The following is a 26320-nucleotide window of genomic DNA, read 5'->3' as shown; positions in this document are numbered from 1 at the left end:
TCCGTGACACAAACGTGTCCCGTATCGTAATCTCTTATGACAGACAGGACTACATAAATGCGCACATCGTAACATTTACATGATAATTCATCAATCTACTGATTGATTATCAAAAGCTCATTGAAAACAACTGCACACGAGTCGACAGGAGGGAGGGTGAGGAGCAAACAGCGGGGAAGTGACCGGACTAAGGACTTTGATCAACATTACGTCTCAAATTATTTAATTAATTCATAAACTGTGTAATAAGTGGGATAATATAGAGTTTGTCTGTTGTTATAGAGATATAAACCCAGACAGGATGTATGAAACCCTGTCATTTTGTCAAGAAACTGTCATTTCCATCCTGCGGTTTGCATGCTGTCATATGAGGAGACCTGTCAAATCGGACACAAATATGGCGGCGGTCACTTCGACGTGACGTCACTGCAACCCATGAATAGTCAAATAAGAAACAATGTGACTGACAAACAGTTTTGGGCATGTTACTTTTAAATAGTAATTAGTTATAATTACTAGTTAGCCTACCCCCCCCCCCAAAAAAAAAAAAAAACTGAGTTGGTAACTGAGTTACATTATAAAAGTAACTAATTACAAGGAAAAGTAACTTTTACGTTACTTTTTTATAAAATGCTCAAATATGTCAAATTACTTGGATTCGCCCATGTGACATAATTCCAATATGATGATGATGATGTCATCATTCCAATATTGATGATGTCATAAACTCTGATGCCATGGGTTCATCATATTATGATGTCATAGTCTGATGACATAGGCTCTGATGTAATCGCCTTTGATGTTCATAAAGTGCAAGACTTGTGACATTTACAGTCACAACGATCATCCTTCTGTCTCAGAATCTCATTCATACAGGTGTGCCATCAACCTACACACTTCATTTATGAGAATTCATACGTAATTAAGGTGCTGCTTTTGTCTTTTTCTGACAAGACGTCTCTTTAAACAGCACCGTTTGTCCGTGGTTGTGCAGGCCGAAGAGGAGATTATTGTTTCCTCACAGCAAATCATGCATCGTAGAAGTTTTCGTCTATTGAGTGGTGGATATTACAACCAGGATGAAGAATTTGACCCCAACATTTCCTACCGTGAGAACCCTTACAAGGTTTTCAAGACGAGGACCCGCAAGCCTTCCCATACCTCCAGAAGAGCCAACAGGAATGCTAGTTCATCCAGCATGGACACACCCGTCACTGAAAGCCAATCTGATGGCTTTCTGAGTCGTCCCTCAAGGACCCAGTCTCAGCCCATCATGAGGACAGTACCTTTCGTCTCGCACAGAGTCACCCCTCAGCCCGCCCTGACCCCATCATCAAGCCAGAGTCAGAAGAAAGCCAAGGCAGCAAAATCAGAAGTAAAGACAACTTTAGCTAATGCTGTTGGGTTGAGGAGAAGCAGTCGCATGAAGAAGGCCTATCTCCTCCTCTTCATCCTACTTCTTCCATCTGTTTGGTTCTTTCTCCCCTCGTTGACCTCTTTCACCTCCAGCACGAATGTCACAAAGACCCCGACACAGGGACAACTCAAGATTGAACCTGTTGTCCCTGCACCTGTCCAGAACCAGCTGACCCCAGAGCTGCTGCAGGCCATGAAGAAATGGCTCACCGATCACATCAAGGAGGCCGATGCACTCAGCCTCAGCAGCATCACAGAGTTTGGACGTCCCATGGCGGACAAAATGGTTGACTTCGCCCTGGTGACTCAAGGTGCCAGTGTGATCAGGACCAGGTGTTCGGAGACATATCGTATCCCCCGACTATATGTGACCCTGTTCGGCTTCACCTTGTTGTCTGTAACTGAAAGCCCAAGCACCGTTATCCAGGGTAACCCAGTGCTGTCAGGTCAATGTTGGCCGTTTAACGGTGCTCAAGGGACCCTCGCCATCTCACTGTCTCATCCCATAATGATAACTCACGTGACGCTGGACCACCTGCCACGCTACAACTCCCCCAGTGGCAACATCAACTCGGCACCCAAAGACTTTGAAATCTATGGAATGAAAAACATCTCAGAAAGAGGAACGCTGCTGGGGACGGGCACCTATGATGAGCACGGTGAGCCGACACAGACGTTTGATCTTCCTAATCCCAGTGACGAGCTTTACACAGCTGTGGAGTTGCGGGTCCTCAGTAACTGGGGAAATGTCAAATACACGTGTCTTTACCGCTTCCGTGTGCATGGAAAGATCGCTAGCCCATGAGAAGCCAAGCAAGAAAAAAACGCAAGACCTGAACAGGAAGGAACCAAGGGCAACAAAACAAAAAGGACAATGCTTTCAAAGTTGGGTTTTCTCACCCACTTCTTTTATCAAGAAAAAAGGACTAGATCAAAAAATCCAAAAGGCCATTCTTAAAGACATTCACAAGAGTTAAGTGCTCCACAAGAACAAGCGTAGGCTGCAACCACATCACATGACACCACTTCTGACCATCTGAATGGACTCAGTCAACTCAAACAGAAGTTCCTAGCTGCCAGATTCTCAAGAGCCAGAAGAGTTTTCACCAGGCCACACCACCAACACTTTCTGCCCACCCCCTAAAGCATTCATCTTGAAGGAGACCAGTATCAGGTTCTCTAACATTAGCTAGCTTAACAGCATTTTCTATCTTTGCAGGTTCCAAGAATGAGTTTCAAGTTACAAGATAGAGAAGGGGCAGCCATCATTTACTTACTAGATAACATAACACTGATTAAACCAGCACGACGATCAGCTTTTCAGTATTTCTTGGTTTTAATTTCTGTCCACTCGGGACAAACCTTTGGACAAGAGGGCGGAGCTGAGGAGGAGTGAGGGGTGGAGCGGTCTTCAAGGCTGCTGATTTCCCCAAACTGACCGCTTCAGGCTCATCGATGTGCCCAGTGTGTACGACTGTCTTGCCAAACGTGGACATGTGTGTGTCAGGATCATAGCCATTAAACAGCCATTAAACAGAGCCATTTCAAGCCATTAAACAGATGAACAGTTATGATTGTTGTGTTTTCTGTTAACACAATGAGTGCATTTACATGCACACTAATGAAGCGATTATGAGCGGTTCTCGGATTATTTAAATGGGCATGTTGTTGAAATGTTGTTTTTTTCCTCGGTGGAATTCCAGAAATTGGATGTTACATGCACTGGATCCTAGATAATGTATTGTCTTGAAAATGGTGCTGTGATTTAGCCTAGAAATCTAGATGAACCCTAGCGGCAGCAAATATATTTGCTCCGTAGGTGGGTCTAGAAACGAGCCATAGGAACTTTTTGAATCTCTAACACCGTTTGTGTTTACCAACCACAGCGCTCTATCTGTTTAGAGAGTCGTTGGGCGGGCTTAACGTGATGACGACATACATTTTAATTGGCTTGTCAGGCTAACATCATCCTGCTCTTTGCTCTGATTGGTCATAGCGCTACCCTATTGCGTGCAGAGGCAGTTTGAAAGACAGCCTTCATCCCGCCCCCTGGATTGAGCCGATCTACCGGTCGTTGCCAGACTAGACATGTTAATGATATTGTCAGGCTAGCTGTGATTCTAATTCAATGTTGGACATGGAGGCGCTAGGCCTACCGACTTTTGTGGCGGCCTCTCCCTCAGTGAAAATGCAGTGCATGTGTGTGCAAGTAGAACAACAGGTGTGACAGGTGTATGTGCTATAAGTTATAGCACATACACATACACCTGTCACACCAACAGGCTGTTGAACATAATTTTGGTTTCTATGCCGTGAAGGACCAGGAAAGACCTTGACTGCACCTGGAGCACCACCGTGGAGGCGTTACCGCAGGTGGTGCGACAGATCACGCAAAGTGGGGCAAGCCAGGAGGTGTCTACCCCAGGCTTCTCTGTTTTCGATCAAGTCTTGGTTGGCTTGGATGTATTAGATCAATGGTCGTAGCGACGGACATGCCTTTTTTTTACGTTGTCATGGAAACCTGGCTAAACCATGGCAACAGGAATGCTGCTGTCCAGCTGGAGGAGCTAACGTAGCTAACCGGTAAGCTAAGCTAAATGGAGCGGCTGTGTAGCCCACACCAATGAATCATGATGGTGGTGTACACACTCTTGTAATTTTTAATCATCGGGCAACAATTTACCGCTAATTGTTTTCAGCCTATTGCAAATTGATTTTGTCGAAATTTCCATCAACAATAGTTACCAGGGTTGGTTGACTAACTTGTAGCCTACTGTAATTAGAGGTTTTGTTGGTGCTCCACAGACATTCACTGTGTTGTGGTGCAGACTGTGCTCACCACACTCATTGTTTTTTTCTTTTTTCTTTTCTTATAGCTTCTATTCAAAGGGAGGATGTGTTTCGTTATTATGCTTACCGTTTCATCAGCTCACTGTCTGTACTACCCCACTGACAACAGATATACGGCGGGAGCCAGTCATGAGGAGGATTATTCAAAGCAAATCAAAAAAATGTAACATATGGGACGCTAGGACCCAGGTCACCAGGTGGGGAACCTAGCAACAGCAGCCTCACAGTACATGAGACTAGGATCTCGCGGGACTTCGCAAGTCCACGTTTGTTCTCGTAGCTCACCCTCGTCCATGCTCCTGTTGCCGGCGTCGCAGGTCTGAGAAGAAAAGAGGTACAAACACTTTTCTGGGTCTATATGCTTGTGTTTAATGTTGAGTTTAGATTATTTACCTCTCCTTGCATTCTTAGTGTGTCGGTTGGTGCCATGAGGGTTAAACTGCATTGTACCTCGTACCTGTAGGCCTTACCTCGTAGCAGTTTAAGGTGGGAGCTACTAATAATGTCCACCTAATATGATGTTGCCACCCGTCTGCTGCTGTACATTCTGTGGTTTATTTAACTTTGTATTTCCTGTTATATTACTTCTCAGTGCATTTTAGTGTGTCTGTTGGTGCCATGAGGGTTAAACTGCATTGTACCTCGTACCTGTAGGCCTTACCTCGTAGCAGTTTAAGGTGGGAGCTACTAATAATGTCCACCTAATATGATGTTGCCACCCGTCTGCTGCTGTACATTCTGTGGTTTATTTAACTTTGTATTTCCTGTTATATTACTTCTCAGTGCATTTTAGTATGTCTGTTGGTGCCATGAGGGTTAAACTGCATTGTACCTCGTACCTGTAGGCCTTACCTCGTAGCAGTTTAAGGTGGGAGCTACTAATAATATGTCCACCCAATATGATGTTGCCACCTGTCTGCTGCTGTACATTCGGTGCTTTATTTAACTTTGTATTTCCTGTTATATTTGTAGATATTAATCATCAGCACTTTATGACAAGCAGCATTAGCTGTCCCAGTCTATCTACTGTATTACCTGGATGCGCTACAGCTTAGCTCAAAGCAGGTACGAGAGACTGGGCATGGGTATCATTTGGGTCAGTTTTAATAATACTGTTGAATTTCTTGTAATGTATTTATTCTGTCTTGTAGGCTGAACTGGCGACACACGTCGGCAGGGCAGCCACTGTTCTCTCCTCCCAGAAATCCTTATAATTAGTGTCTCCATTTTTGTTTTTGTTTTATTGCGCTTATCTTGATAGTTGTGACCATCCACCTTTCCATGGTGTCGTAGAATTTAATGTTTGCTCTGGAAGTGTGCAGTGCCTTCGAACCTTTAAGTATACAGTGTTTTGAGCTGTTTAAGTGTGCAGTGCCTTTGAACCTTTAAGTGTGCAGTGTCTTTGAAGTGTGCAGTGCCTTCGAACCTTTAAATACATAACAGTATTCACCTGGTTATGTGTGTGTCCAACTCTAGGTATCAGCCTTATCAAATACAAAAGTATTGATTTTATTGTTGAGGGGATATTGTTAAAATAAACTTTATTTTTGTACAACTTCAAGAGCCTCTGCTTGTCCTTGCCCTAATAGGTATTAACCTGAGTGGGGAGTGGTTGCTGTAAATTAGTCACACTGCGTGTAGTCCAGGGTCTCTCCCCTTTAAAGAGAGTGGCGTTGTCATACACAAGTAATCCTAGTGCCGGTCACATTTGGCGCTGTGAGCAGGGTAGCGGAGGCTTTTTTTTGTGTGTGTTTTGTTTTTGGTTTTTTTTATTTATTTGGAGGCACTAAGGTAGCAAAGGTTGGGGGTGGAGGAGGAGGACAGTGGTTGCCCAAGAGGAGATCCAGAGGACATCCACCGCACTCTAGCTGCAACACCGCCCTCATGGCACCAACCGACACACTCTTTTCTTCTCAGACCTGCGACGCCGGCAACAGGAGCATGGACGAGGGTGAGCTACGAGAACAAACGTGGACTTGCGAAGTCCCGCGAGATCCTAGTCTCATGTACTGTGAGGCTGCTGTTGCTAGGTTCCCCACCTGGTGACCTGGGTCCTAGCGTCCCATATGTTACAAAAAAAAAAAAAAAAAGGAGATGTGGGGACGAGGAGACCTGCGCCTATTGGATTCACGGAGCTTGTGGTGAGCGAGCAGCGTGGGGAGTGGAGAGTGGGGAGCGTGCGTGGGGCTGTCCGTGCTATAAAAGCAGCGCGTGTGTGTGAGAGCGGAGCGTCTTGGAGAGGAGTGTAACGTTACCTCGAGGCAGCTGGCAGCACTCACACCTGGGATCCACAGACACATCCACAGCGTCGGAGCCATGAGTGAGGTAGGTTCTTCTTCAAGACGCAAAAAAAGCTTTTCTGCTGTGACAAAAAGTTCTCAAGACGACGCACCAGTGTAAAAAAAAAAAAAAAAAATCGGCTATAGAAAAACATTATAGCGTTTTGTGCGAGGTATAAGATGTATTGCTTTTTAATTGTTACATTCAGTAATGTTTGACCAGAGGATGAGGGTAAATAATGAAGATTGCTTTGGGGATTAGGAGGATCCCCACTCTGCATTTCACAACACAGCAACCTAGTGTACAGGATTTAAGATTACACAGCACAACAATCATAAAAACAACCACAACAACAATAGTAATCCTAATGATCATAATAATTATAATTAGAGATAGACTACTTAGATCACAAAATCAAACCTTCCCCATAGGCTACCAACTATTTCCCTGTTAATAACTATAACTTGAAAATGAAACTATATTATGTTTGATATTTTAGAGAGAGGGTGAAATGAGTAGCAGATGTGAACATCAAATCTCTCAAACTTGAAATGTCAGTAGGCTAATAACAGAGCCAGTGCATGAGACTGTTGTTGAATACATTTAAACGTGTCATAATGTTGACATTTCAAACTAAAAGCTCAATCCTACATGAAGCAAGAGGCAGGATTGACCTCCACAACTGGTCTATGGTATCTCTCTAGATGAGGCTTAGCCATTTACAACTGATATGTGGACCAGAGAGAGAGGAGGTGATGATGAATCCCTGATAATGTCAAGAGTGGAGATTAGAGAGGACCCCGGCAAGAATCGCCTCTCGAGAGATGATTCTCTGGCAAAGAGCACACATCCTATAGTCACTGAATTATTGAAGGCTTGCTGTTAACCCATAGAAATAAAGCATGGTGTGCACAGGGGAGCACTAGTGGATCCAGCAAGACCTCATCACGAGAAGCTGGACTTACTAAAAGCATAGAAAATCTACTGCAACTCTGTGTCCTGCTCTTCATGTGGAGCTGCCTGTGGTGGTTGGTGTCCAGTCCTCGCAGCTACACACCACTGCTGCCTTTTACTCCACTGTTGGTGCTGCATGCGGGAGACTTTCTTCAGTAATGTGAAATAAAATTGCAGAAATAGCTGTGATAATTGTTTGAAAATGAGAGATATTACTTCTTGATCAACATCTGCAACATCTGAACCGCTGCTGCCTCTTCTGTCGTTATGAATCTTTTATCGCGGACATGCACTGTCTTTTTTGTACAGTGTCTCACACGATGCCGACTTCTTCTCTGCTCTCTTGTGTACTGCTGCTTAGACAGTGAAGCTGGAGTCTCGTAAATAAGACATTAAACACAGGAGAAGTCTGGAAATTCACTTGCATCTCATGTCAGTGATGGATTCGTGAACCTATGAAGAGTGCCGAGGCTAAGACATGCAGGTTGTTGCTCTGAATGAATAATTAAATAAAAATCAATCCTATACTCCATACTCCACAGTTCACCCTCACCTCTTCTCTGTTCACACTCACAAAGTTATATTGCTAATCAACATAATTGTCCCTCAAGTCCAGTTTAAACCAGTTTCTTCACAAAAGAGAAACCTGGCATTAACTGCCTTCAAAGCCTATCCAATTACCTCATATCTTTAACTCACAAAAATATAATAGTCTTATTCTTCTGCAGAACGTTGATATACATCGATGATATCATGCTCATCATTTGCAGGCAGTGTATTGTAATATAATAAATATGTTCTATGATTAATGTGTAGAAATGAGGCCATATCTGAGTCTCTGCTGCAGCTGATTCATCTCTGGTAGTGTCCATAAACATCAGGCAGTTTGAGGCTCCTGCTGAGAGCAGCTTAAATGTGAGGCCTGTCACCATAGTAATGAACAATTCAGTATTTTCAGGCTGCTCTTTACCCAGCCAATCATGGGCTTTGAAATTACAGTTATAATATTTTTAGACTGATGCAGTCTGTGTTTCAGTGGTTTCACCATTTATGCTACTTATTCAGAATCATACTAAATTACCCGTTCATGCGGATATATTTCTGCAAATCACATGTTCTTATGTGGGGAATGTAATCAGAGCATTCAGTTTTCTTTTGACTTCCACCTAAAAAGCATCATATTTACCCATCTGATGTGAAGATTTGAGTGCAACACTGTTATTAGCAGCTGCTGTTATGTTGTTTGGATCACATCATGGTGTGGAGACTTAATCCTCCTCTGTGTAAGCCTCAGGTTGTTCAACAAAACTTTAATGAGATGGCACTCAGTGGAGGGGCTTCAGCCAACTGTGTGTGCACATGCCAAGATGTCAGTCTGCCCCTCACATTTTCAGCAAAAAAAACCCCCAAAAACGATTTCTTCTGTGTGCCATCACTGGTTAGATTCACCCCCTCTACACACTGGTGCTTATCTATGTGGTGATACACCGTGTTGGAATGTGACTTATCTGTCATATACCATCTCATTCTTGTCTGTCCCTATTTCAGAGAAAGAGTAGGCTACATGTCCAAAAAAATAAGAAAATGATATGAGATATATGGCACTTAGTGGAAGGTACAGGCAGATAAGACTAGGAAAATTATGTTTATGGTCCCAACCAGACTCAGCCACATCCTGCAAAATGTTCATCTGTGATTTCTGAGTTCAGTTAAAGCTTTGCTAGCTGTCCACCGTCCACCATCAGAGCTGGACTGTGAGGATGTCAGTGCCGGTCAGTCGTACTTAAATCACTGAGATCACTTGTGAGCAGCAGCAGTGCAGCCTTCAGGGAACACTGGGAGGATGCTAGACTGGAGAGGACTTAGATAAACTGAGACAATGAACAACATGGTTAATAGTATATGTGTTATAAAGGAGGGAGGGAATTGGAAATGGGACTAATAATTCCTCATTGTGCAGGAAACTGAGCCCAAGTACAGTCAGTGCCAGACAGCTGGTCAGCAGACAGTGATGGATGTTTAGGGAACACAGCTGAGTTCTCTGACAGCTCTTATTTCTTCCTCTGACTTCATAGTCATAAAACCCCCCACATTTTCACATGTCAGCAGTTAACTTGGTGATGTACGACACTGTGACGTGCCGTGCAGCCGTAGCCAACAGGAAGACGTCCAAAAATGAGACTGAGTTGTAATAAACTGAAATTATCCCTTAATTTCAAGACATCTGACGCCGTAGAAATTTCCCATCCCATCAGTGTAAAAGATGAGAGTAGTAGGTGTCAGATTCAGCAGCACATTGAAGGCTTTTAGTGGACAACTCCAGCTGCTAAAAGCTGATGCAAATAAGACTCGGGATAACAGAAGTGGAAACATGAATGTCTTGTAATAGCTCTGTAATTCTGCTGCTAGTTAATTGCAGCGCAGCGTGCTTAAGTGCTGCTTGACATTACATTTTTGTGGGATTTGCCTGGCCTTCAGGATATAAAGTCATTTACTTGGTGATGAATTGCCGTCTGTATGTTGATGGGAGGGCAGGGAGGGTATGAATAATTAAGTGGCAGTTCTGTAGTCATCAGTATAAAATCAGTTTGAAAATGTAATTATTAAAAAGACTGCCATAAGCAGAGTTATCATGTTTTAGATGAGCTGTCCTGTCCTTCAATCAATGCATCAGAGTGGTCTCTTGCTGCGCTCACCTAGCCCATTCTTTAATTACAGTGAGAGTGGTGGTGGCTATGGGGGCTACTTGGCAAAGCCATTTGTTTCATCATCCAAAGTGGACTAGAGTCCTTTTTATTAAATGAATGAGATAAGAGCGTTAAAAGTTGCTGATCAATGTAAAAAGGACAGCAAGCTAAGATGGGGGAAAAGTGGTTGGGGATGGATTTTCCTTAAAACTGCGTTTGCTGACTTAACACTGATAAAGTGATTGAGATCCAAACTAAAGTGGTGATTAGAAAAAGAAAAAAAAAAGCCCACTCTGCCACTCTGGGAGGAAACGTTCAGAGATCATTGGAAGCGTGTTGATTTAATATGATTTTCTTTCTTATGGACCTGAAATATAAACACAATTTAATCTGTGACTCTGCCTGATTTGTTGTTGTGAGGCATGTTATTTGACCCTAATCCTGCTTTAAACAATGAGCAGAGATTACATTGAAATAATCTGTAATCCATCTAAACTGTCAGCAGGCTTTGGTGGTGCCTTCACTCGCTGTAACCCTGGGCTCCGGGGTAATCCAGGCTTCTGCCGGGCTTTGCAGAGCAAAGATGACAGACAGACATGAGTGAGTGAGGAGTGGGATGCGAATAGTCAATACAAGACAAAATGGAGCAGATTATATTAACACTGCCAAGACGGGATCAGCGCTATAGTATCATTATCAGCTTTTACATAGGACCTCATAGATAGGTTGAGCCCTGTCACACATCATCTCTGAGGGATTGCATATGATCACACTTGAGACCACCAGCTGATTTCTGTGTAATATCACAGTCGCCTTATAGGAATACAAGCAAAAACATTTAATTTTTAAGTGATAAAAATCGCGTGTAAATCACTGACCGTTGCATATCTCTGTTTTTCACTGAGGATTAAGACAATAAATCCCAAAACAGGATTTTAAAATCAACAGCATTAAAAACCAATAGGAAAAGTAAGGAGTGTCCCAGACTTCACCCCACACCACCACCTGCCTCCTCATATTGTGGCTGTCTGTGACTGAAGCAGCGAGCCAGCTAATCAAAGCAAAAAAATCCGACTGAAGCGAACACATGATGGTGATGTAGCGGGGTCTGAATAAAAATAGTTGAAATACTATAAATAAAAATAGTTTGTGTGGCTGCAACGCTTCAGTCAGTCAGAACACTGCCTGCCGTGTCTGTATGTGAGCAGATCAAAACAGTATCTGTGGCGTGTTGACCACCATATTAAAAAAATGTTGCATGTTCCTCCTTTAATTATTCCTTCAGTGTGTTTGCAGTCGTGTCGAAAAGACAGAGAGGGAATGCTCTGTGCAGTTTACAGTAATTTATGCTGCTGTGTGACCCACGCTGCCTAATGCATGCTCATGCTCTGTGGTAAAACCTGCTGCTTTGTCATTAGTTTTACTTGAATAAGTCCAGCTGGAAGTCTGGAGTGTACCTTCTTAGTACTGGAGTGATGTTGTTTAACAGCCAGTTGGCGCTGGGAGTAACAAAGTGTAGGCTATGTGTTTGCCATGGGTTTTTAAAGGGGGCATGTTAATGGAAATATCACTTTTTGAAGGCTCTTTAACATATATGTGGCTGTTTGTCTTGCCTTCTGGCCTCCAAAATGTGAGAATTGACAAAAAAAATTGTAATGTGCAGACTCCCTATAGGTTGGAATCCATGTGGTTTTACGAGCTGTTCCCTCAGTTGTCTTCCAGTGATGTAACTGGGATTCGAATTTGCATAATACCGCCCCTACCTGGGACCGGTAGAAGGGGTGGGGTAAGCAGTGGCTCATTTGCATTTAAAGGGACAGGCACTGAAACCAACCGTTCTGAACAGAGCTGTTTTGAGAGGATGAAAAGAGCTGTGATGGTGGTATTTTGACCAAAGCATGTCACAGATATGTCTTTAAGACACCTGGGAACTATTTTAATTTGTGGAAAGGGGGCATCATATGTCTCCTTTAAAGGGATATGTCACTCAAAATGTAAAGAATTAAGAACAGCATCAACGACGAAACACCAGCAAATCTCAGTCAGTGCATGCACATGGTTTTGGTTTTAGGAGCTTTGAGGCAGTGAACAATCAACAACATCATGTTTCAGAAACAGTGGTGGACATTGAATGGACCTCACTGCTTTTCATCTGGACTATTGATAAAAACAAATAATACAAATACAAATAAAAACTAGAGGTCAGTGAGAGTCTGTGGGGACTTTGCACGTTCTCCCTGTGTGGACTCTCTCTCCGGCTTCATCCCACACAGTATCTCCCAATTAGGTGAATTTGTGGCTCTAAATTGCCTGTAGATGTGAATGTTAATGTGAATGTGTTGGCTCTGTGATAGACTGGTGGTGGCCAGGCCAATGTGTCCCTCCCATCCCCCCACCCCCTCCCCCAATGTGAGCCAGGGATTGACTCCAACCCTGCATGGATAAGCAGTATAACCAATGGATGGATAGATGGAGATAAAGTGATGAAGTGAGAGATTTCTGAGTCTCTGTGCCTGCCTGGTCCAATCTGCAGTTGTGTCTCATTAAATAAATACATTTTAAGTCAAATCACTGAGTAGCTAAACCCACTGCCAGAGGAAAAGTGCCTTCTCGCTGCTTAAGCAACAAAGGCCTATAGAAACTATGATGAAAACCACATAACCAACCATCATCCAACTAAACTGAAGTGTGGGGAAATAACTGTCTCACTTTAATTAGTGAAGATGTCAGCATTAGAAAGAGAGGAAGGCAGCCAGCTTTCATACTCTAACCCCTCTGCCTAAAACAACAGTCTTAATGCATTAGGCGAGAACAGGTCCATTATTCCACCGTCACATTAACATGTCTTCTATCATCAGCTTTTGAAAAGAAATTATAATACTGGACTGTCTCCAAATGACAAATTGGCAGTTGGAAAAAAAAGATACAGTCAGTGAACTCACTTTTTGGGGTCTTCTTGACTCAATTAGCAACTCAAGAAAGTTTCTTTTTTATCTCTTTCATGACTGTTGCAAGATAGCAACAGCAGAAATGCAAAGAAGTGAAGTGTGGATGCATGTACGTCGCTGCAGCAGCTTAACATATGAGATCGTGTAAAGTTACCCCCTGTTGTTTGACTGGCTCCAGTCAAATGAAAAAGATTGATGTTACATGGTCTTGTTCAAACACGGATTTGTTTTAACAAATGTTTGAGATCAATTATTAAAGTTCTATTTTAAACCTGCGCTGTAATTACCCCAGCGTCCCCGCCGCCTTATTACATCACCACAGAAACTATAGTGAAAAGCTGTTAACCTGCTTTTTAATTATCCACAGCCACAGGGCGATTAATCAGAACAGAAACGTCGTTTTAACTAATTACAGTGTACAGTACGATACGATCCACCATGATGCTGCATGTTCGTCCCTCAGCGGTGCCACTCTTCCATGCTGCCGTGTCGTCCCTGTTTCTGGTCTGGTGCTGCATGGGGAAGCTGCTCAGGAGTTGTAATGGTGCTGGATGAGCTGTCTGTGACCTAGTTTTGCCGTCTCCTCGTTAAATTGTTAATAGATCCTGAGTGCAGCATGGAGTCTCTCTAGGGAGCCCAGGCTGCCATAAGAACCAAAAATAGCCCCCCCCCACACACTGAGAAGGTAATTTATTTATTTTACCAATTCCCTCCATGTCCACGCCAACCCTTCATGCCAGTGCTGTGTTTTATGAACTCAGTCGGTCAGAGAGAAAAACACAAGAAAAAGCAGTGATGGAAAGTTGCACCAGTTCAACATGTTCCAATTTGAGTCTTTACTGACAGCAAAAAATCAACTTGCTGTGTATAATTGATCTGTATGGATGGTTTCTAAGTATCACTGCTCCTGTTCTAAATGAGAAAAGATAACAATATAATGATTCGAACCATTATCCTAACCCGATTTGGTTCCCTTGTTAACTCTAACCCTAGGCAAGGCAAGTTTATTTGTATAACCCATTTTTACGAACAGTGTGTCTTAAATAGCTTTACATAGCATCATAACAACATCCTCTGCCCTTAGACTCTCACATCGAATGAGGAGAAACTCCCAAGAAAATCCTTAACAGGGGAAAAAACAGGAGGATCCATGCAGTAGATGTTGTGTATAGAGAAGAAAACACTTCACAACATGGGAATATGGGATAAATTGGGATTGTTCAGTCGGAGTGGAGCTGATGTAGGCAGCTTCTGGTGGGCGGGCTGGGCCATACACTGCAAAAACCCAACATCTTTCCAAGAATATTTGTCTTATTTCTAGTCAAAACTAATCTCGTTCCACTTAAAATAAGACTCATTACCTAAAAAATAACTTGTTTTTAGATCATTTCACTTGTTTCAAACACATTTTCAATTGAAATAAGTAGAAAAATCTGCCCGTGAAAGCAAGTTCTTTGTGCTTGTAATAAGAAACTTCATCCACTATCAGATTTTTCTACTTATTTCAAGTGAAAATATGCTTGAAAGAAGTAAAACGTGTCAAAAACAAGCTACTTGTGATGAGTCTTATTCTAAGTAGAATTAGATTTGTTTTGACTAGAAATAAGACAAATATTCTTGGTAAGATTTTGAGTTTTTGCAGTGTATACAGGGAGAGCAGGCCAGCTTAATGGGAGGACTGCTGGGCAGGCTGGTTCATGGGAGCAGAGGAAATGAGGTGATGCAGGCGGTGGTGTTTGGGGCAGACGGATGGAGCTCGGGAGAAATCTGTGGAAAACACAGAGAGGGTGCAAAAGACCAAGGCCTAAAATACAAAGGTTTTAAGCCTGGACTTTGTGGTCTGCCTCTCTGACCCATGGATAGAGCTGTTCCACAGTAGCTGAAGGCTCTACCCCCCCAGTCTGTTTTTAGAGACAGTGGGAACCACTATCAGATCTGCATCCTGGGAGAAAAGTGCTCTACTGGGACGATAATGAAAAAGCTCTGTCCTATCTTAAAGACCTCATCTTTCCTTAAGAGCCTTATAAGTCAGCAGAAGGATTTTGAAGTATTTTCTGTATCCTGCAGGAAGCCAATGGAGTGAGGCTAAACTAGGAGAGATGTGCTCTCTCTTACTAACTCCTTCATTCCTAATTTAACTATATTGCAGTAGTGTTAAGTTATCAAAAAAAAAAAGTTCCTTTAGATTGAAGAGAAGAGAAGTTCAAGATGCTGCACTGACCTCTGGTTCAGTTTGTAGCAAAACAGTGAAACAACATTTAAGCCATCTGTGACCTTTCTATAACCTATTACTGTAGGCAGTATATCTTTCATTCCTGCCATCTGAAGGAGGCTTTAATGATACTGATGCTGATATTTTTGGACATTTGCTGCTCTGTGTCTCATATCTGACTGATGAGGCTGCAATGTTTTCTAAAAACACAACTCCTCCAGTCTGATCCAGAAGCCCAAGGGTGAACAAAATAACATCAAGTGTTTATGGAGCTTTGCACAATGTTAGTCAGCCATGACAGACAGAAGAACCATGTGGCACACATACACTGTACAGAAGGACATCATCATTAGCAATGCAATTATCATCATCGCCATCCATTTGTCAAGCTCCCTCTGTCTTCAGCATATGGGAGCGGGAAGCGGGCGAACACCGAGGCGTCTCTCTGCGCTAGCTGAACGCGAGCCACGCTCTAACAGCAGCCAGCAGCTCTGTGCTCGGATCAGTTTAGCTCACTGTGTTACTGGCACCCGAGGCTTGGGAGGCTCAGCAGCTCCTCTCATCCAGCCTCATAACGAGGAGCTGTCCTGTTTGGCAGGACGGAGAGAGTGTTTGCTGCCATGTATCTGACTCTGAGTTGATGTTTATGTGTTGGTGCATCAGCCCTGAGTATAAAATGACTATAATCACTTACAGTGAAAGCATATGCTTAAAGGGATAGTTCACCCAAAATTCAAATTTCACTCATTATCTACTCACCCTCATGTCAACTAAGAGCTGTGAGAAGTCCTCCGTTCCTTCTCTGAGTTACGGGGGGGTCCGCACAGCAGTATTTGTCCATATAATGGTTGTCAATGGATACCAACTTTCTTCATCCAAAAAGACACACCAAAAAACATCCAAATACCTCCATACTGCTTGTCTGTAATGTCCCTCTTGTATTGAAGCCCCGACATGAGAAATTGTTCCGAAAAAAATGAAATAAGTCTATGTTTTAAGCTTGTTTGTAGCGGAAGCTCCCAGTGTCTCAGTTCACTGCTCTTCCGTGCAAATCTTGCGTGATTTGCACTGACCGGCGGAACAATTTCTCATGTCGGGGCTTCAATACCAGAGGGACATTACAGACGAGCAGTATGGAGGTATTTGGATGTTTTTTGGTGTGTCTTTTTGGACGAAGAAAGTTGGTATCCATTCACAACCATTATATGGACAAATACTGCTGCACGGAGCCCCCTGTAACTCAGAGAAGGCACGGAGGACTCTGAAAATTCTCACAGCTCTTAGTCGACATGAGGGTGAGTAGATAATGAGTGAAATTTGAATTTTGGGTGAACTATCCCTTTAACCGTAGTCTGGATCTAGGACTTGATATATAATAGGATTGATGCTGATGCTGTAACAGCTGACAGAGGTAACCATGTAACAGTAAGTGGTAACTGTGCTCACTGTCAGTATATGAGATATATTATTCATAATGGCAGATGAAGAGGGAGGTGGAGTTCAGCCATGTGTTCCCCCAACGGTCTAGTTGACGCTGTGGATATTAGAGGTGTTCAGCACCTGTACAAATGAGAGACGGGTTAATCACCGCTGTCACCGAATGAATTACTTCCTCATTAAAAACAGATTATGTGACGGAGAGCGCCACAGAAACAATCAGAATCTGATAAGGTGATTGTAAACAGTCGGCTGCTGAGCTATAAACCAAGCGCAGAGTCATTTTGTGCTCAATTGAATGAAATAACAACGGACTGAACCGACTACTGGTGTGAAACCAGAACTAGAACCAGAATGTGAACTGTGGTAGAGCTGAGATATTACGCTGTTAGTCAAATCTCAAAGTTGTTACACTTCTCTGTTGCGGTGACGTTGGGTGATACAGACCAACAGTGCTGCTGGTATTTCTACATGACACATCATAGCTACACCTTTTTAACCCTTTGTGAGCCCATAGCAGGTTCCTACTGGTTCCTCCACAGCCAGATTAAATGTATTTAGTCCCAGTTGGCTGCTCTCAAACAGCTCCGAGTTCAGAGCAGTCTGCCCGAGAGAGGCTTAGCCAAATCTCATCTTTCAAATCACACTTCAAAACTCCCATTTTTAAAGACTGGGTTTACATAATCACTTAGTTTCACTTTACTTTCATGATTCTTCAGCTACTTACCTCTTTAACTGCTTTATTCCAGTTCCTAAAGTGTTTTACAAAGCTCTTCTAATTGTGGTATTTCTATAAATGCTGAAAACTTTCTTCTTTTAATTTTATCTCTCTATTTATATTCATGTATATAAAAGCTCCTGTGGCACCTGCTCCTTTGCCAGTGTGGATCTAGATTGTTGTCTCGTGATGCTGTAAGTGAGACAGAGACAGGTTGAAGTCAAGGTCACAGCTGTCAGGTGTGAGGATTAACCCCTTGTTGGCTGAAGTGGACGGCCACAGGCTGAGGGAGGAGTTCACATGTCCTAGGCTGCAGAATCTGCAGTGACAGCTGATGCTCGTGTGCATCAGTAGGCTATGAATCATTTGACCTGTTCCTCGCTCATACAAGTGACGAGTCCTGTGTGTCACCATTTGTTTGTTCCTGAGGTTGTTTTTTTCTAGATGACATGGTTTAGTGTAGGTGGTGGTTGTTGTGTTTGTGCTTTTAAAACTGGAGTGATCTAGAAATACAGCATGTGGAGCTGCAGAGGCCTCACTACATCAGTGTGGGAGACATGTTAGAAATGAGCAAGTTAGACTTTATTAAGCAGCCTTTCAGCCTCTCAATTTGTAGTTTGTCTCCTTCCTTTTTTTCTTCCATAAACCATAATTTCTTGTATTAAAGGCGTTCAGAAATGGCCGTTTGTCCTGTTTGTCATGTCTTCTTCCACGAGTTTCCACGAGTTGCCGCACGAGTTTAAGAAAAACAAATTTGATTGGTCGTTATCGAGCGGGCGGGATATTCAGTGTTTGGGGCAGGACCGAGCTCAGTGTGTGTATGTGTGCGAGTGTGTTTAGCTAACGTTGGTTCGGACCATAGGTTTCGGACTTGCCCTAGGCGAAGATCGAACCCACAGTCTCCCGCACCGCAGGCGACGATGCTAACCGTTTCGCCAAGAGGTTGATAACTGCTTGGCAGGCGGGTTAGCACGTCTTTTATGGGTGAGTGAGTTTACTTCCAGAGTAGGCTGATGAATCGTGAGCAACGTGACGCGTAATTCGTGTGCCTGCATTATCCAATGCGGAAAAAAAACGACCCCACTTTCATCCCGGATTTACTCGAAAATACAATTTGGCACAAAGTTTGGGCTACATCGTCTGATAGATGAATGGTTACACTTGTTAAGACCCATCGTGGGCTCAAAATCAATTTTCTTTTCTGAATAGGCTACCTTTAATGTTGGACATGGTATCCTAATGTAGCCTACATCAGCCAGCGAACGCACCACTGTAGAGAACAATCACTGGTGAGCCAACAGTGGATCATTCAGTCAGTAGTGAGAGGAGATCTGCTGCTGAGAGCTGACAACACGTGATGTGTCAGTGGTGATTCTGCACAGTCAGTTGAATTTGCTAATACTAGTATAAAAAAAGTTTTGGAACTATATTTCACTCATTTTTCATATTTTACTGCCTCTTTAAATAAGGCATCAGTTCTGTTGCTCATTCTCTACACGGGGACACTAATGCAAGACATAAAATGAAAAGCTGTATGAGGATAAAATGAATAAATCATCCAAGAGGTTGTGCAGGGTTTCATATCAGGAAACACCATTCAGCTCTGAAATCCTACCCCTGTATTTATACAGTACACCTGCTCAGCTGCTTTTCTGTCCTATTATAATTAAATTCATATATTCTCCCTAACGATGCTGCTGGCAAACAGAGTGAAAAAACCTCCTCAGCTGCTGGAAGTGAGCAGCAGGTGATGGGAATCGGCGCCTACTCAAGCTTGAGCAAAGACTGAGATGGGCCATCACAAACATCTGATTTGAAACCCACTCACTGCTTCTGGAAATCCTCATGCAGATTTTTATGTTAAAACTCTTTTCTTCTCTATATTTCTTTATTGGTTAGTGTAAAGGAAATGTGCTGAAATGACTTACTATTACATTATTATTATTATCAGAAAATGAAAACCTCCACAGGAGTGCAGCAAAAAAGAGAAAAGTGAAAAAAATGGAGGTAGAAACGTGGATTACAGTAATTATCTTAGAGTTTATTTGATAATACGGCCACACATGAATCCTGGATAAATATAAACCACCATCTCTGACAAAAATACTCTTACTCAGGATACTTCAATGACAACAACCTTAGACACAAATAGCTCCCACACGGTTTTTTCTTTTTTTTTGTTCCTCGTGAATCCTCCTACAAATGTTTTATAGCAGCAATGAGATCTAATGTGTCTCTAATCCAAGTCTTTGAACTTGGACTAGCTTCTCTCATACTGTCGTTGTGTCTAAGGCCTGTGTGAGTAAGTGGCTGGTTGGAGATAAGCGCTGAAGCAGAGGAGACCAAATTGATGGAATAGAAAAGAAGAGAAGAGAGTGAGTAGGAAAATGAAGGAAAATCGAGTCAAATGACAAGAAACAAGACAGTTCAGAGCAGCAGCTGGTTATTGATCTCAGCTTTGTGGATTTGTCTTGATTTCTCCATATTACATCGCATTTTCCAACAATCAGTCAGACATTACTGTCTCTACTGTCCGCTCTGACTGACTGACTGCTCAGTCGTGTGCTGGTGGGTGGAGGTGTGATGTACAGCTCCGTCACCGTGTGTCACTGCTGCTGCCCCGCTGAACACCGGAGCAACAATCAGGCAGATGAGAGTCAGCGTGGTGCCGCAAATCCCAGTGGCATTTACTCACTTTGATTCTGCGTGTAAACAGAAAAACAGATGGCACTCGCCGCCAAACAACTTCTCTCCCTTCCACCGGCTCTCGTGACGACGGCAATCTGAGTTTCCTCCTCAGCCAGTTTTATTTTTGCATTCTCACAACTACTACTAGACCTGGATAAATCAAAACCCGCTTTGGCGTTTGAGAAGTCATTGGGATTAATAATTCAATCCGAGCGATAATGGAGCGATGGTGCCTGCTGTGAAATACAATGCGCTGTAAATCAAATCCCACCCACATCCCTCAGCTGTCTGAGTTATGCTCTGATTCTAGGAACACATTGATCCTGCATTTTAAGTTGGAAAAGTATCTTCCATCCACTAAAGATGCCAAATAATAGTATTTCCCCCAAGTGTGCATGTTTAGGATGTGTGTGTGTGAAGCAAACCTCTCTGTCACTTGTGTCTTACTTTGGGGGCTGAGTGCAGCTGGTGCTGTTGCAGAGCAGCAGCAGCCTGTCAGGGGAGAGCAGTCGGGGGCTGTTAGAGCAGAGAGAGCGTGTCTCTGCTGCACAAACATGGATTATAGATCAGCGTATCTCCTCCTGACTCCTGTAGCATGTTCACTCTGACTGGGTTTGGTGAGTGCAAGTGCAAGTCCCATGGTGTTTCCTCTGGCAGGAACATTAGACATGCTGTATGTTGAAAACATTTAAATGAGCACGAATGAGCATTTATACAAAAGAAGTAAGAAAATCTATTGGGAGGAGAGTCGAGAGATGTTTTTTCTTCGCATGTGGTGTTGTTGTTTTTGTATCTTAAAGAAACATGATGATCATTTTGTTTTCTCTCTTGTCTTTGCAGAGACAAGCATCCGGAGCAGCAACTGGAAACAGCAAACCAGCTGCTGTCCAAGGTATTTTCTACCCATCATGCTCAGGCTGAAAAGTCAAATCATAAAGAAACACGCAGAGCTTATTAATATCTATGTTGTTGTAAAAACAGCATGTAGACATATTGCAATAGAACAAAACTTATAAGAATAAATAATTCAGAGTCTAAAGATTCATATCATGTTATAATCAGTTTTATGATTTTTGTCAAGCTTTAGCACATTAGCAGTTGGATACACAACAGTTTACTCAAATATATCACAGAACTATTAACTGCATCTGCCAAATATAATAAAGGACTTCACATCTCTCAGTAAAATGCAGTCCAAGAAACTTTGAATTGGATGAAAACTGCAGCACATCAGTAAAGTAAATGTACTTAGTTACATCAACACTGGTTTATTTGATATCTTAATGAGGAAAGGGATGTCAATAAGCAGCACAATCAACATGTAAATACCACTAGATGTGACAGTGAAGCTGGTGCAGACTGGAAATGTGACCTGCTAACTACACAACTGAGCGAATACTGGGAGCCACTGTCCAACGCCCTGACTGTCTGACATTACTGTTATGTCTTATTAACACCATCATAAACTCCATAATAAAAACCAATGCAAAAAAAGAAGAAAAATTAGCAGGAGGACCTGTTCTGTAAACTAGGCCATGGTATTGTTGGCATAACAATGTAATTCAAATCCCTGGAGTGTTAGGCAGTAAAACTGAGCTCACACTTCTCAGCAGGATCCAGTGAAATTCATACACGGTGTAAAGTGCTGAGCTTCCACCCTCCTGATGAGTTTAGAATAAACAACAACATAAGGTCTGTTTCTAATGAATCTCAGAGCAGAGAGTGTCTTTGTTTTCATCATCTCAGACATATGTGAATCATTTACCTCTCTCAGAACCAGCAGATGCTTCTGAAGCTTGGAGGAAAAAAAAAAGCTGCCTATTCTCATGGATATACACACGTAGCAGACAGTGTTGTGCTACTACAATAAATCCGTAAGGCGCTTTCCGCAGTCTGCACTTTTACTGCATTAGGTTTCATGGCAGCCCCATAATACAATACACAGAGGAGCCACTCAGTGTAATCTCAGCTCCTCATAGTCGAGCCTCTCCTCACACAGTGGACGCAGCGGGTTAAATCGCAGCACGTCGTTCGCTCGCTGCAGCTCCTCAGCCTCTTTCTGCACATAAAGCTTTTCCTGTGTCTCCTGTGTACCTGAGACCATGTGTCACCCCCACCTCTCTTTCTTTCTTTCTTTCTTTCCCTCTCTCTCTCTCTCTCTGGGGCTGCTGATAACACTGTTCAGTCCCAGGCTGAAATGGATTTCTGTCCCAACGTCTGGGATGATGAAGTGCGTGCGCTGCAGCTCGCGCTCGGTTCCGCGAGGGAAACACCCGGCCGTGGTCAGGAGGGATTTTAGGCGGCTTAATTGAATTTGACGAAGGCGTGAATTGCATTCGCTTGACATTTGTCCGTTTTCACACTCTTTTGTTCACACTCATTCCATTTTGTTCCCACTTTCCTCTGTTTTAGGTCTTTTAACTGAACTTCCCTCACTCTCATAGTGGCAGTATAGAAAGGTACACTTTAAATATACATGGCCTAACACAAGAGAAAAGCTGATCTCTTATACTTTAAAGATTTTTGAAAGGACACATTTTACACACATCTTTGCACAACTTACTCTATTACTGTTGTGTATGCAGTAGAAATGTCGCAGGGAACCTTTTCAGTGTGTGTTGTAGCAGTGACATGAGTCAGAGTTTCTCTTTTCCCATGGCAGCTCCAGTCAGAAGTGTAGAGCTCCACAAAACAAGTTATATAGTCACACAGTTTTTTATGAACACATTTATGAAATACTCTGTGGTTACCTACCAGGTAGAAGGGAGGCATAGAGAGAAAACACATTTGCATTGAGGATGGTGTTAAAAAGTAATCAGACTATGAGGCACTAACCCTTTTGTTTTTATCATCACATGCACAGACCTAATAATTATAATGTTGGTAGAAAACAACAGTTTTTTAAAGGTACATTGTGTAGGAATTCCTCCCATCTAGCGTTGCGGTTGTATATCGCAAGCAACTCAATCGTATTTTTCATGCTGCATTCACGTGAAATTGGGCAGACGGCAGATGCACGTAACCTCATAAACAAGCCTCTATGTAAACAAGTGGTCCGGACCCAGGTTTTATCGGCTTTCTCTCGACTTCTGTGACTAAAATGACATCTGGTTTGTTAGCGACGGCCGTCTGCCCGACTGCAGGTGAATGCAGCATCAGTGTAACGCTCCATTCCTGCTCACTGCGTTACCGCGGTGACAAAATAATCGATTTTCGTGAATAGATAACAGGAGAAGTTACACAATGTCCCTTTAAAGACAATACATTATACCATATCAAGACTGTTACTTTTCCCTCCTGTTTTCCCTCCCATTCGTCGCACTCTGCAGTGATTGAACTTAGTGGTTTAAAATATTCTTAAATAAAGAAAAAAAATAGATAAATGAAGTGACATTGAAACTCTAACAGATCCTTTGATTAAAACAACATAATAATCTTTTTCTTCATTTGACCTGAACGTAGTGATATTTATTCATCAACTCTCAGCTGTCGTACACTGTGAATAGAGAATTCAAAAGTATTTGATCAAAATTAATCATATTAATTTTAAGTAGAACAAGAATAAGTGGACTGAGTACATTGTCATCATAAACATAATGATAGATGACATGTGACAGCTATTTGCCACCAGCCTGCAGACGCTGTGAAACATAAATAAAGGTGCTATGACATGTTCAGGGACACGCTGGCTCAGGATATAGTAACTGTATGAAAACCCTTGAGTCAAACTTGTGCTTCAGGTTTTACACTCACTGCTCGGCTGCACAGGTCGACTGTCGCTGGTTTCGTTGCTTAATGTTTTCCAGACCGGGCCTTCATCAATCACTTCCCACACACACACACACACGTACGTTGCCTTAAATCTCACAGGAACCAATTTAAACATGACCTTTTGCAAACCTCTTATGGAAATAATCCCATCATCCATTGTGGTAAATTTGATTCATCCATGCAGCAGAGCAACACATTACTGAAAGTGTGATGCTCCCGGCCCGTGAAGCCTTCTGCTCTGTGTGGTGTAAAGGGCATCGACCCTGTGGAGCAGGTGTGAGTGGAGTAAGACGCTGTGAGACAGAGACAGGTTTTGTTTGGCCTCTGCCATCATGAGGTATGAACTTGTTCTCATTGTCACATATATGTCATTCAAGGGCTTCAAGGTCAACCAAAGGTTCCTGCCAAAAGTGAGTACTGTAGGTCATTGGAAAAAGTGTCTTTTTTTTTCTCTAAATGTTTTGCCGAAGCGCACACTTTGCACTTTTCACACTTTGCACAGCAGCTCTGCACAGACCTCTGCCCTGCATGACCACTGTGTTGCTTGAATTAACAACTGATCTATGGGGTGTTAGTGAGTGTCTCATTGAATCTACTGTATAAGATGTAGAGAAAGAACTGAAGCCACGTCTGATCTATCTGAACATTCTCACTCCTTTCACTTTCCCTCTCCATCTGCTTTCTGGCACTGACCACTTCAGCACTGAGAATGGATGTATATGATAATGTCATCTAATGATAATGAGCCTTTAAATAAGTAATAATAAAGGTCTAATGTAGTTCATTTATGAATGGAAGATTAGATGATTTGTCTTCTGTCATAAAAGAACAACATCTTCTTCACTGCAACAGAATGAAGTGCATGTAAATAATGCAATGACATATTATTATCTTTGTACATTTTATGACTCCATTTATTTTTTTAGTCCTATTTTCATGTTTAATAATTAATCCTTGACAAGAATAAAAAAATCAGCAAGAAACTTAAAAGATTTGAAACTGAAAATGGAAGATCAGCTGCTGTGGTCTAAGAACAGAGAGCAAGATTCAGATCATTTAGTATGAATAACATGTTTTTTGTGATGCACTCTGAATGTCCATTTAGTTACTACTGTGATTTTTTTTAGCCAAGATTGAAGCACCTGAAAACAAAACAAATGTAGATTCTTACCATTGTTGATTGTAATTTTAAAAAAGAAAGAAAAAAGGAGCAGATCTGATGTTACATGGTCAGTATGCAGTATTTAGTGTTTAACTCTTGCATGATCCACTGTAATCACACAACTGTCTTGATGGTGCTGACACTCCCACCTCATAAACATGGGAATCTTTTTCATATCCGCCTTCTATGTAACGCAAATGCAGCAAAAGTGTCTTGAGCTAAATCCTATAACCTCTTAATGCTCACATTCTCACAATGACAGTGCTAGCATTGCTGCTACATTATAGTGATTGTGCACTTTATTTTACTTTATGCTAATATTTGCTATACTGTTATATATATGTATTGTTTTGTTTTGTTTTTAGTTGTTTTTATTTTTTTATTATTGTTGTTACTATTATTAATTTCATTATATGTAGGTATGTGAGTGTATTTGTATGTGTATGTGTATGTATGGGTGTGTATGTACAGATCGCTTTGTTTGAATGTTAATTTGATTAGCATTGATTTTGTCTGTACATGTGTGTGTAAGCCTGTATAAATAGAAAATAAAAAGGAGCGAGAGAATCATGGGATGTTAAATGCATGCATGCAAAATGTCATGGCAATCCATCCAGTATAGTGGATGCAACAACAGACCAACAGATCAGACTCAAACAGGAAGATGGAAGGGACGACATGAGCACGGCTTGAAATGTTTGAATCATATGCAGCACAAAACAAGATGTAGGCCTATGTGTTAGGAATCTCAGACCTCATCTCATTCCTCTCCCCCTCTTCTCCCCGTAGATGAAAAGAAGAACAACGTCCCGGAGGACTTTGACATCGACATGAAGGACCCTGAGACAGAGAAGGCCGCCGTCGCCATCCAGTCGCAGTTCAGGAAATTCCAGAAAAAGAAGCAGGATGTGAAGTCGTAGAGAGCGAGCGCCGTGTGATGCGCCTTCACCTGACGACGTGGGCCCGGTCTTTTGCATGTCAATCAAACTGCACCGTCATGAACTGAAACAGGAAGGGTGGGGGTGGGGGTCAGCGGTTGGGTGGTCAATGGGCTGTAACAGTATCTTTGTGAGAGTCTGTGTATAATTTGTAACGTATATTATTAACTTCTATACAAAAATCTTATCAAAATCTGGATGTATGTATTTGAATCTTTCCTGTTATTTTGCTATTTCTGTTTTTTACTTCAATGACACT

General features: G+C 42.3%; 1 protein-coding gene and 1 long non-coding RNA gene across 2 annotated transcripts; both read left to right on the top strand.

The window, feature by feature from the left end:
- The first annotated feature begins 4532 nt into the window (after positions 1-4532).
- LOC310997645 lies at positions 4533-4928 on the top strand. The gene is made up of 3 exons (XR_014595948.1): positions 4533-4600; positions 4678-4752; positions 4859-4928. It is a non-coding gene; the product is annotated as an uncharacterized lncRNA (long non-coding RNA).
- Positions 4929-6504: 1576 nt separating this feature from the next.
- pcp4a (Purkinje cell protein 4a) lies at positions 6505-26136 on the top strand. The gene is made up of 4 exons (XM_083987451.1): positions 6505-6591; positions 21031-21082; positions 24339-24371; positions 25913-26136. Exons 1-4 carry the CDS (start codon positions 6583-6585, stop codon positions 26041-26043), a joined length of 225 nt encoding a protein of 74 aa, XP_083843577.1. The 5' UTR covers positions 6505-6582; the 3' UTR covers positions 26044-26136.
- Positions 26137-26320: the final 184 nt, after the last annotated feature.

Source organism: Trachurus trachurus, assembly GCF_905171665.1.
Source record: "Trachurus trachurus genome assembly, chromosome: 14".
Taxonomy (NCBI): Eukaryota; Metazoa; Chordata; class Actinopteri; order Carangiformes; family Carangidae; genus Trachurus; species Trachurus trachurus.
Note: the sequence above shows the minus strand (reverse complement) of the source record. Positions and strands in the feature narration are given on the sequence as shown.

Coding starts and splice junctions, on each gene's coding strand:
- pcp4a (XM_083987451.1), top strand. Junction 21,083..24,338: donor CAAACCAGCTGCTGTCCAAG/GTATTTTCTACC, acceptor ATGTCATTCAAG/GGCTTCAAGGTCAACCAAAG. Junction 24,372..25,912: donor ACCAAAGGTTCCTGCCAAAA/GTGAGTACTGTA, acceptor TTCTCCCCGTAG/ATGAAAAGAAGAACAACGTC.